At 34.7% G+C, this 12,496-nt stretch overlaps 2 protein-coding genes across 2 annotated transcripts; both read right to left on the bottom strand.

Annotated features, from left to right (window-relative positions):
- Nucleotides 1–2,768: 2,768 nt before the first annotated feature.
- On the bottom strand, nucleotides 2,769–6,910 carry LOC136815282 (uncharacterized; the record flags this gene model as incomplete). The annotated part of the gene is made up of 4 exons (XM_067071722.1): nucleotides 6,616–6,910; nucleotides 5,459–5,510; nucleotides 3,089–3,157; nucleotides 2,769–2,804 (listed from the first exon to the last, which is right to left on the bottom strand). Coding segments are annotated over exons 1-4 (309 nt in total), but the record flags the coding sequence as incomplete, so codon positions are not given.
- A 1,772-nt stretch (nucleotides 6,911–8,682) lies between these two features.
- Nucleotides 8,683–12,091, bottom strand: LOC136815281 (uncharacterized). The gene is made up of 3 exons (XM_067071721.1): nucleotides 11,443–12,091; nucleotides 10,209–11,144; nucleotides 8,683–9,510 (listed from the first exon to the last, which is right to left on the bottom strand). The coding sequence occupies exons 1-3, from the start codon at nucleotides 12,070–12,072 to the stop codon at nucleotides 8,683–8,685; spliced, it is 2,394 nt and encodes a 797-aa protein (XP_066927822.1). The 5' UTR covers nucleotides 12,073–12,091.
- Nucleotides 12,092–12,496: the final 405 nt, after the last annotated feature.

Below are 12,496 nucleotides of genomic sequence, written 5' to 3'. Positions count from 1 at the left end.
AAGAGGCCGTTTCTTCCAAAATGAACTGAATTGGCAAAGCACTCTTAATGGTTCTACAAGAGGCCGTTTTTCCAGAATGAACTTGAATTGGAAAAGCACTTCTTAATGGATACAAGAGGCCGTTTCTTCCAGAATGACTGAATGGCAAAGTGCTTCTTAATGGTTGATACAAGGGCCGTTTCTTCCAAAATGAACTTGAATTGCAAAGCACTTCTTAATGGTTGATACAAGAGGCCCGTTTTTCCAAAATGAATTTAATTGGCAAAGCACGTCTTAATGGTTGTACAAGAGGCGTTTCTTTCCAATGAACTTGATTGGCAAAGCACTTCTTAATGATTGATAAAAAGGCTGTTTCTTCCAGAATGAACTTGAATTGACAAAGCACTTCTTAATGTTTGATACAAAAGGCCGTTTCTTCCAAAATGAACTTGAATTGCAAAGCACTTCTTAATGGTTGATACAAAAGGCTTTTTTCCAAAATGAACTTGGATTTGAAAGCAAAATGAATTTCTTAATGGTTGATACAAGAGGCCGTTTCTTCCAAAATGAACTTGAATTGACAAAGCACTTCTTAATGGTTGATACAAGAGGCCGTTTCTTCCAAATGCACTTGAATACAACCGTTTCACTCTTAATGGTTGATACAAGAGGCCGTTTTCCAAACTGAATTGAATGCAAAGCACTTCTTAATGTTGTTAAGAGTTGTTCTTCCAGATGAACTTGAATTGGCAACACACTTCTTAGAATGATTGAAAGAGGTCCGTTTCTTCTTCCAAAATGAACTGAATTGACAAACACTTCCTTATGTTGATAAAAAGGTGTTCTTCCAAAATGAACTTGAATTTGCAAAGCACTTCTTAATGGTTGATACAAGAGGCTGTTTCTTCCAAAATGAACTTGAATTGACAAAGCACTTCTTAATGGTTGATACAAGAGGCCGTTTCTTCCAAAATGAACTTGAATTTGCAAAGCACTTCTTAAAATTTTTCCAAATGAACTTGAATTGGCATAATTGTTGATACAAGAGGCAGTTTCTTCCAAAATGAACGGAATTGAAAAAGCACTTCTTATGTTTTGTTACAAGAGGCTGTTTCTTCCAGAATGAACTTGAATTGGCAATGCACTTCTTAATGATTGATACAAGAGGCCGTTTCTTCCAAAATGAACTTGAATTGACAAAGCACTTCTTAATGGTTGATACAAGAGGCCGTTTCTTCCAGAATGAACTTGAATTGACAAAGCACTTCTTAATGTTTGATACAAGAGGATGTTTCTTCCAAAATGAACTTGAATTTGCAAAGCACTTCTTAATGGTTGATACAAGAGGCCGTTTCTTCCAGAATAAACCTGAATTGACAAAGCACTTCTTAATGGTTGTTACAAGAGGCTGTTTCTTCCAGAATGAACTTGAATTGGCAATGCACTTCTTAATGATTGATACAAGAGGCCGTTTCTTCCAAAATGAACTTGAATTTGCAAAGCACTTCTTAATGATTGATACAAGAGGCCGTTCTTCTTCCAAATGAACTGAATTGACAAAGCACTTCTTAATGTTTGATACAAGAGGCCGTTTCTTCCAAAATGAACTTGAATTGACAAAGCGCTTCTTAATGGTTGATATAAGAGGCCGTCTCCTCCAGAATGAACTTGAATTGACAAAGCACTTCTTAATGATTGATATAAAAGGCCGTTTCTTCCAAAATGAACTTGAATTGACAAAGCACTTCTTAATGTTTTGATACAGGCCGTTTCTTCCAAAATGAACTTGAATTGGCAAAGCACTTCTTAATGTTTGATACAAGAGGCCGTTTCTTCCAAAATGAACTTGAATTGGCAAAGCACTTCTTATGGTTGATACAAGAGGCCGTTTCTTCCAAAATGAACTTGAATTGGCAAAGCACTTCTTAATGGTACAAGAGGCCGTTTCCTTTCTTCCAAAATGAACTTGAATTGACAAAGCCTTCTTAATGGTTGATACAAGAGGCCGTTTTCTCTCAAATGAACTTGAATTGGCAAAGCACTTCTTAATGATTGATACAAGAGGCCGTTTCTTCCAAAATGAACTTGAATTGACAAAGCACTTCTTAATGGTTGATATAAGAGGCCGTTTCTTCCAAAATGAACTTGAATTGGCAAAGTACTTCTTAATGGTTGATACAAGAGGCTGGTTCTTCCAAAATGAACTTGAATGACAAAGCACTCTTCTTAATGGTTGATACAAGAGGCCTTTCTTCCAAAATGAACTTGAATTGGCAAAGCACTTCTTAATGGTTGATATAAGAGGCCGTTTCTTCCAAAATGAACTTGAATTGGCAAAGCACTTCTTAATGGTTGATACAAGAGGCCGTTTCTTCCAAAATGAACTTGAATTGGCAAAGCACTTCTTATGGTTGATATAAGAGGCCGTTTCTTCCAAAATGAACTTGAATTGACAAAGCACTTCTTAATGGTTGATATAAGAGACCGTTTCTTCCAAAATGAACTTGAATTGGCAAAGCACTTCTTAATGGTTGATACAAGAGGCCGTTTCTTCCAGAATGAACTTGAATTGGCAAAGCACTTCTTAATGATTGATACAAGAGGCCGTTTCTTCCAGAATGAACTTGAATTGGCAAAGTGCTTCTTAATGGTTGATACAAGGGGCCGTTTCTTCCAAAATGAACCTTATTTAACAAAGCGCTACATCTTCAAAAACGGACAAACAGTACAGCAAAATGTTAATGAAAGGCCAGTTGCTAGGAAGACCAAAAATGGAAATTACACTTTACCTGTGAAGTCTTTCCAAACTGTCCATTCGTTTGTTTCTATATATATGAAAAAAAAACTTTAAGGTTAAACAAGATGACATACAACGTTCATCTAACGTTATATGGACGTTGCGAACATTAGATGAACGTTGAAACGACGTTGCTTATACGAGGACTAGGAATTAATTGTTAATCATGGACAGGTTTTTCGAGATGCTTTTTCTGGGCCTGATTCAAAACAAAAAATTAAAATGACGAATATAGTCAAAACAATTTTAAAACAAAATATTTTATTATCGACATGAATTGACTTTCACAAAACCATTAATTATAGTTTTTACCTGAGATCGATAGAGTTTCACCAAACTATTAATTACAGTTGCGAGATTTGGATCCTCCAAAAGGTTGAGCTGAAGGTTAAAGGTGATAAAAAAATTAAGCGTTTATTGAATTCCATACATTTACTATAATAGAGCCTTACCATCCCCCCCCCAGCGAACCTTCAATTCACACAATAACGCAAATTTTGTTAAACCTTTCAGCCCCTCCTACGGCCAGAGGGGGGAGGGGGCTGAAGTCATGTTCGGTCTAATTCCCTCAAAGACCCAAACTATCTATATCACTGATCATGGCATAAAACCGAAAAACTTTTGCTTGAAATTTTAAACAATTGGTTGTTCTCTTTTTCCCTTTAGCGTTTATTAGGTAAAAAATTTAGCGTTTATTATGGTAGACTTCGAAAATGCCTTAAAAATGACTAAGGAGCGACGTCAAAGGCCTCAGAACCTCATCAGCCTATTTCAAAGGATTCGTGCATCTGTTACATATTTTTTTCTATTTAATTTAAATTGGAAAAGTGCACAAATATTTTCAGATTTCCCTTCGAGAAACACGTTGAAAAAATTGATTTTCTGTCATCAATTAACTTGAAAATTCAAGAACTCTTTTCCATTGCTGTTGCTTTTTTGTAAAACGTAAAATCTCAATTCGAAAAAAGTGTCTAAATGGGTAACTTGAGAGGATGTGTTTAAGGGTTCCAACTCTCCCGCAACGACAATTATCTGCTTGGTTAACTGGTGGTATCACTCAAGCTCCAAAAAAGGGTGATTTGACTTTAGCATCTTACTACAGAGGCATCACTCTTATGTCTATCGCCGCCAAAATATACAATAAACTTCTTTTTAAACGTATCGTTCCGGTCCTTGTGATCCTCTTCTAAAGAAAAACCAAAATGGTTTTCGGAAGGGAAGAAGTACTCTTACACATATTTTAGCCATTAGGCGTATTTAAAACTTAACAAAGATGCTTTTATTTGCTTTGTTGACTTAAAAAAAGCCTTTGATTCCATATCTTGTGTAAAAAATTTTGAAACTCTTAAATTGTACGGCATTCCAGAAAAGATTATTTCAGCCATCAGAGCAATTTATGTCTCCACCAAAGCAAAGGTCATTACAGCTGACGGAGACACTGATATTTTTTATATTCATGCTGGAGTTCTACAAGGTGACACCTTAGCTCCCTTTCTTTTTATCATTGTTTTAAATTATGTTTTAAGAATTTCTGTTGACTTATCTAGGGAATCAAAATCAAAGCTCCCCTGCGCATGCGTAATCGCGGCCTTTTTCTGACCGATCTTGACTTTTCTGACGATCTTGCCTTAGCTTCTGAGACTATTCAAAATCTTGAAGGTCTTCTTCACTCACTTGAAACTTCGGCCAGTCAAGTCGGTCTTTATTGCAATGCTGGAAAAACTAAACTTATCAGCTCCTCAGGAAATGTTCTCCCTTTAACTTCCAAGAATGGTGTCAATATCAAACTTGTGAAGGATTTCAAATATCTTAGCTCTCATATTAACAGCTCTGAAAACGATTTTAGAATTAGCAAGGTGTCGCTTAGAAAGCTTGTAATAAATTAAAGAAGATATGGCACTCTAATTTGTCTAACGCTCTCAAACTTCAAACTTTTAAAAGTCTTGTCGAGCCCATTCTTTTATATGGCTCGGAGACTTGGTCCATGACAAAAACCATGCTAAAGAACCTTGATGGCTGTGAAAACTATACATATAAAAACTCTAAAAAAGCAAGAAAAATAGCTGCTGAAATAATGATACGATTTTGATTTTAGGAAATAAAGGAGAAAAAAGATAACATTGCATTGCAATCTTTAACCACAATTAAGTAAATTGCTTAGAAGAATTATATTTTAGATCTTTATTAGCCATTGTGGCTAGACATTCGAGAGTGACTTTGAAAGACTGTGAAAGTTTTGAAAGTGATAGGGAGCTGCTTTTGCATAAACAGAATAGGTTAAAGAGCATCTAAATAAGAATTCTTCAAAATGAAAAATTTTATTTGGGAATAAGAAGGTTGATTTTAACCCATCCAGCTCCGATGTTCCTGTATAGAATATAATATGTTAGCGTCTCAAGTTTGTCTAGTGGTAGGAAATCTACATCAGGTGCAAAAAGACGATGGTTCAACGAGGAGGCTTTGTAGAGCTTTGTTAGGTTTTCGAAAACTTTTTACAAAACGTTGCACACGTTTTAGCGTATTAATATATAGATGAGATTCCAAGAGAAATTATATCAAAGATTTATCTTTTCAAGCAAGGTATTAATTTTAATGATATACTTCCAAGAGAAATTATACCAAAAACTTATCTTTTCAAGCAAGGTATCAATTTTAACCATTTATACAAATGAAACTAGTTACCGTGAAATAGATGTTGAGCGCTCTCTCAAGCATTGCTTCAGCTTTGTCATTTCTAAGAGAAGAAAGAAAAAGTGGACAATCGCTAATTCGAACTTTTAAAGTTTCGGATTTTTCTATTCATGATATGCACCACTGGAGAGTCTTCTAAGAAATTTAATCTTTTTAATTTAAATTTAAACAATAGAAAAAGTGACGTTTTGGGTGGAACAAAAACAGGAAAGTTGAATAATTTCGTGAAGTCATTGTAATTTCTTCCACGGACCTAACATCTGATTGGTTGCAAGTCACGTACGTCACTTACCAACAATCAGCTGTTGGGTCCGTGATATAATATCAGAAGACATTTTAATTGTACATATCATGAATAACTCGAATTAATTCTCAGTTCCCGTCTTGGAGAAACCAATTCTTAAAATACTATAATTTGAATCTCTCTTTCATTTCGAATTACACAGCAAGCACAAAACGTTGTTTAAACGTTAATCTAACGTTATATGGACGTTGTGAACGTTATATGGACGTTCTGAGCGTTAGGTAAACGTTGAAACAACATTGTGGGCCTGCTGGGTATATAGAGTTAAATGTAAGTAGGTTGGATTTTCGGTGGTCTGATGAGACATGAGTTAGGGTGTCTTTCCAAACTTCTGTGAACTCTAGACTAGGTAAAAGTAGCGGAGCAGTACGAATCTCAATACTTAATTTTTATCAATTGAAGCAGTTTTTTAATTTGGTACACTTTTTAGACTGGATTGGTTGACTTTTGAGCAAATAAAGGAACACACTATTAGATGAAATAAGTTATCAATTTCATCCTGTAATAAGGACAGGGCAATGTCAGGCTTAAAAATGCAAAATAAATAAAAAAACAATCAATTTATAAACCAAGCTTTATTTCCACCGAGTGATGTCATAATGTAAATCAGAATGTGTAAAGACACTTTTATCAAAAAGGGACCTGGTTTCTATTTTGAAAAAGAATTAAAAACTTCATTTATTCTTTACTACTATCCCATCCACGGTAGTGGACAAAGCTTAATGTGCACTGAAAATTGATGACGGTTTCATAGATGAACCAGGTGTAAAGCCACTAACAGTAAAAAGGGACCTGGTTTCTATTTTGCAAAAGAATCAAAAACTTCATTTATCTTTATACTTACTGGCCCATGGTCGTGTAAACGAAACTTAATTTGCACTGAATGTCAATAACCACTTGATAATTCTGCATATCCCCATTGTTATCTTTTGTCAAATATCTGAGTGCTTGCTGGAGGACTTCGGCTGCTTCCCTGTGATAAAAGAAAACATACATAAGAATGTTGTTCGTTTTAGTAACTGAGTATGCGACGATATTTTATAAAAACAAGCTCTAGGCTTCGCTGGCCAAAATGTTAAGAACAAGTTAAGAACATTTTAAGGCTTTACAGACTCTAAAACACCCGATTTCTTAGGAAAATGGACTGAAATGCTAAAAAAAGGGGAAAAAATAAGAACATTTTAAGAACATTTTTAGGCTTAAAAGTTAAGAACATTCGAAGGCTTCAAAAAATTTGAATGTTCTTATAAAAAAAAGTAACCAGTCAAAGGTGACTCGAAGGCTCCTCGGTACTTTATGATTTCTTTTTCGACGTTGTTTCGACGTTTATCTAATGTTCATAACGTCCATATAACGTTAGATGAACGTTAAAACAAAGTTGTGTGCCAGCTGGGAAAGAAATTTTGAAAGTTTTCATTCAGTAGAGTCAAAAAATTGACTCTCTATGAAAATTTTAGAGGAATCTATTGTACGCACATTGAGCCAACAATAGGAAAAAATAAACATAACAATTTTAAATTCGGAATGATTTATGTAAATTTCTTAAAAGGATGGGTTTAAAATTGGATTATAAAATCAAAATATTATTACTAAAAATAATGGATAATCTAGCCTACGTTACAAAATATAAAGGTAAGAAAGAACTGTTTACATAAAATGTACATAATACATAATATTATAACGTAACAACTATCATATTACACCTATATTACTGTATTATATAAATAATTGAAAAATAATGTCTAAAAGGTAAGGCGCAGGATTCATGGGACAAATCATTAAGATTAAAAGTATCGATAATTTGAAAACTGAAAATCATATTTAGAATCGATATATCTTAGTTGAATAAATAATGAACTGTTGTGGTGTCAATTTTCACTATGCTGTTGTATAGCTCTGTCTTAATTTGGCAAAGATGCAAAGAGTATAAAGGCCTGTCTCCACTTGTGCGCGGACCTTTTAGCTTCAATCCCTTTTGCTTGGAAAAAAAATTACGTCATAAAAATCTAAAGCGCGCTCGAAAAAAAAGTTGAACACATTTCAACTTTTTTCAACCGTTACGTCAGTTCGCGCCAATGGAGTTGCTTCATTTTTCTTTTGACCAATAGCGTGGAAGCTTTGCTCGAAAAAGCGCGATCGAAACGCGCGCAAGTGGAGACCGGCCTTAAGGTCTATTCCATATTCCGCGATCTGACGTAACGGTTGAAAAAAGTTGAAATGTGTTCAACTTTTTTTTCAAGCGCGCGCTACATTTTTATGACGTAATCTTTTTTCCAAGCAAAAAGGATTGAAGCCCAAAAGTGCGATCGTAGCGCGCGCGCAAGTGGAAACCGGCCTTAATCGGAGTTTTTTATTTTTCTAAAAAAGCGATGCATCGTGAGATTGTTTCAAGTGTATTACAATAGAAATCTCTGGAATTCCTCGAGGGAATTCTATTGTAATACACTCGAAACAATCCCACAATGCAAAGAGTATAAAGCAATAGACAAAGAGTAATAGATAAAAAACAGCCTATATTGTACAAGTAAAAAGTAAATGTGCTAACTGATTTATTGTTAACTTAAAAAGTGGCAAACTTATTTTATTCATTTGGTGGTTTTTTTCATGTGCTTTCCTTCAAAAGAAATTTTGATTTCCTTCTATTTTGTTGAAATCTACAGCAAAACATTCGAGAAAAAATCGAACGGTCATGATAAAAATTATTTTGATAACTCTTTTGTTGGACATAAAACTGAATGAAGTGTAAACCAGGCTCTAGAAAATTTTTGTGAGCCAAGTTTCAACTGAAAGTCATCTTTTAAAAGAACAAAATATTCGGGAAAACAAAAGTGTTGCCACACATACGAACCACAACTATTATTAATAAATTACAAATTAATTCTTAATTATTAAAGGAAGATGCTTTGATATCCTATTGTATCAGATCACTTTCTTTCGTTTTGAAAAAAATTTCATTGACTTCGTTTTCTGATGAGGCTTCTTTGTCACTTTCGTTTTCTGATGAGAATTCTTTGTCGCTTTCGTTTTCTGATGAGAATTCTTTGTCCCTTTCATCTTTAACAACAATGATGAGATTGGCGGTACAACGCATGTAGTAATTACATGGGTGTGAATCAAAAGTTTCGTAAATCAAATGGTGGCAGATGATGTTGGGCCACTCAAAACCGTTCATCAGGTCATTGTTAGTTATACATAAAACATTTCCATCAATGAGGTGTTGATAAGGACTTTCTCCTTCTTTGAAATCGTTATCCTCGTTTTGACTATATATTTTGTAATTGATGTTCATCTTTTGTAATTTCACTTTGGAAACATCATTATGGAAGAGTCCATTAAAGATTAAAACACCGTCATTTGTTCTTTGACGCATCTTCTTTATCGCTTCTTCGAACGTTTTAGCACGAAATGGGGGACAGCCGTTTGGAAAAATAGGTGGTGGAAATTTCAAACCTTCTCTGTATAGAGAACAATCTCTTTCATCTTGGCGTAAAGCTTCCTCTACTATAGCCTTCGGGTTGCGTAAGTTAGTTGACAGCTCGTATTTTGTAAAATTATTATACGTTGGCATTCCACGAAGAAAGTCACGATGACTGATTGCATTAGACGCAATCCAAATGATGTCGAGCTGACCTTTGACAGTTTGTAATGCATTTTGCAATTTGTGTGAAACATTACATTCGTCCACGAATAATACTGTAATGTGTTTCTTTCGAATTAAATCCATCAAGTAATTCGTATGCTAATGGAGACGAAAAAGAATTTAGTGAAAAATTAAGACTCGACAAAATCAGAATTTTAAGTTTTCTTCATCTGGTCTATATGAAAGTTGAGTGGCTGATAAACAGATTCATTATTTTCTTGCTAACATAACGAAATGTTGATGAATCTAAAGGTTTATATTTCGGGAGAAAAGCGAAAAGCAACAAAACTTGAATCAATCAATCACCAACCATGATTTTGTATCATGAAAAATTTTAAAAAGCTCCAATTAACTATAAGGAAAGGAAGTTTTTGGAAGCCTCATTTATTGCTACTATGGGACCATCATTAAACAACCAAATAGAAACAAAACAATTACAACTTTTTAGAAATGGCATCACTTGATTTACTCCACGGAATAAAATAAAAATAAAATTTTATTACCCATTATGTTTTTTAACGAATTTTTTATCAAGCGCTTATTAATGACTTTTTTATTTGTAGATAATTAGGCAATTTTTTCAACATTTTAGATACAAATTTGTGATTTTTTACCATTCTTGTATACTGATGATGGCGTAAGCCGAAAAGCTTCTATTTTTATGTAGTGAAATAAAATTTTGATTTTTCATAAACTATGGCGAATGGATTCAACAAAAGATTTTGTATCACTTTTACATAAAATACACTTCATCACGTGTTTATTAATCCAGAAACCTTACCACAGAAGTAACTTACCTTATCGTCAAATGATTCAGTTTCTACTACCACTATTCCGTGTTGTTCTTCCAACTCTTTCTTCAATCTCCAAGTTAATAAAGTATCTGGAGAGTAGCAATTCGACACAACGTACATTATCCTGTCTTTGTATTCATTCTTTCCACTTAACTGTTTGGCTTTCTGCTGTAGCAAGAAAGACTTGCCACAGCCCCAGCCACCGTAGAACAGCACTTTATTGAAACGGGAATCGTTTGCTCTCATGATGGGGAGTTGTTTCTTACTGTAGAATAAAATGTTGTCGGTTGTACATACGGTATCAATAGCTTCGGTGATGTATTCCACCCAATTTGTTGTTGTGATGGGTGCTGTCTTTGAAGAGTGGAGAGCGAAAATGACGATTCGTAAAACATCCTTAAGTTGATTGACTGGGGGAACGTAGGGGATAAAGGTTGGTACAATAGGGTATTTTGTGAAGATCTTTGCAAGCCAGCCTTTTAAATCAGTGTCCAGATTGATGAAATGTCGAGTGGCATAATGTTCAGTATCGTTCTCAACGCAAACAGCTGGATAAAAAGTCCAACCTGATCCGAGTTGATCACTCAACCTTTCTTCAATCAACTCGTGATATCTGTCGAGTTGTTCAAACGCTCTTGTCGAGGCGAGTGTCCGTTTAATTTCTATACCGATGATCAATTTTCTGGACCAAGAGAAAAGAAGAACGTCAAATTCTTGTTGCATGCGGTTGTTCACATTAGTACGAAAGTCAAGAGAATTCAGAATAACTGTGTCTTGGAGCACTTCCTCATCTTTGAGGGAATAAAGGTGGTCAAAAACAGAATGCTCTGCTTTTTCACCGACTTCGGAAGGTTGGAATTCGAAATACCATCTCATGATGGGATCCTTTGGTGGATTTTGTTTGACCAGCTTTTCGATTCCTTTCTTACAGTTCTTAACCTGAAAAATCATGAGAGAATAAGCAAAGTGAAATCTCGATAAGTATTTCATACTCTGACTCAGAAAGTAAATCCAGAAAATTTCACAATATTTTCGTTCGCGAAATTTAATCCAATTAAAGTAAGTAACAGTTGTTGTACGGTACAGACTACGAAAATGAGACGATTCCAAATTATGACGTAAACGAGACCACATCCAAGTATTGTCTTCTCTGTAGCATATACTTGAAATTAAAAATTAGCTAATTAGCTAGTTAATCAGTTAAATATAAAAATATATACACACATGAGAAACGTACCTTTAAAGCTTCATTGAGTTGAGATACTTGCATCGTTGTCAGCTTTTGGATGCAAGCTTGTTTGAAGGTTTGGTTGTCAGATGTTGATGCAGGAAGTTGCACTTGGTCCGTTCCCAACTCTTCGATCAGTAAATGCTTGAGTTTGATATTGCGAATCCAATTAGTGAATTCCGTTGTGTTGATTTCGTCGCTAGAATAGGATTGTTGGAGATCATGGAAGGATTGCAGCTCCTTGGTAAACCAATGGTTAGGGTTGTTCAACTTCAAATTATCCAATGATTTCTGTATTGAAGATTTTTTGACGTCTCCGTAATCGAGCATGTGCACCGATGAATCCGTTTTCGCATATTGGGCGGATTCGAACAGAGGTGGAATAAAAATGGCTTCGTGGAGGGTAGAGTCGAAAAGTGCTGAATCAGCGTACTCACGTTCAAGAAGCTGATCAGCGGCTTTGATTGGGTCGTTGAAAAATTGTCCATTGCCCAAATTGAACTTTTTCTTTTGTTCGTTCAATACTTTTTGTGGACTTTTTTGGATTTGCTGGTAAAGTGATTGCTGTATACTACAATTCGTTGGATCAATCGACATGGGTTTTAAAGCAAATATTTCTTTTTGAAAACGTGATGCCATCTTTAGTAACCAAATAAAACTCCCGAGTCGTCAGGTAAATGAAGAAATAATTTTTTTTTAACTCTATAAAAAAAATAAATGAGTAAAGGACAATAACCACGAAATTTCTTGGTTTGCCGTGAGTGTGATTTATTTGAACTTACACCCACTAACCAAAACCTCATCAAAAACACAAAACTTTTTACTCGTAAGTTGTGTTTTGACTCGATATATTTTAAAGCAAAGATCTGACGGTTAAATATCGATGTCGTCTTGGTACACCAAATCAAAATTAATTTCACGTTTCTCCCTCAAATAGCTTACTTTTGCTACTGTAATAATATAGAAATAACATTTCACGATCTGACACAGATAGATATTCTGTAAACACAAACACCTCAAAAAGGTATTATTAATATCAACCCTATACTTTATAAGAACAATA

Source organism: Clytia hemisphaerica, unplaced genomic scaffold, assembly GCF_902728285.1.
Source record: "Clytia hemisphaerica strain Z4C2 unplaced genomic scaffold, Clytia hemisphaerica genome assembly, whole genome shotgun sequence".
Classification (NCBI taxonomy): Eukaryota; Metazoa; Cnidaria; class Hydrozoa; order Leptothecata; family Clytiidae; genus Clytia; species Clytia hemisphaerica.
This window is presented reverse-complemented; position numbering and strand designations above follow the sequence as displayed.

Bases quoted from the DNA above. Each gene is read 5' to 3' on its own strand.
- LOC136815281 (XM_067071721.1), bottom strand. From the start codon at position 12,072: ATGGCATCACGTTTTCAAAAAGAAATATTTGCTTTAAAACCCATGTCG. The intron at 11,145-11,442 runs GTACGTTTCTCA...ATGATTTTTCAG, and splicing joins AACTCAATGAAGCTTTAAAG to GTTAAGAACTGTAAGAAAGG. The intron at 9,511-10,208 runs GTAAGTTACTTC...CGTCTCCATTAG, and splicing joins CTGAATCATTTGACGATAAG to CATACGAATTACTTGATGGA.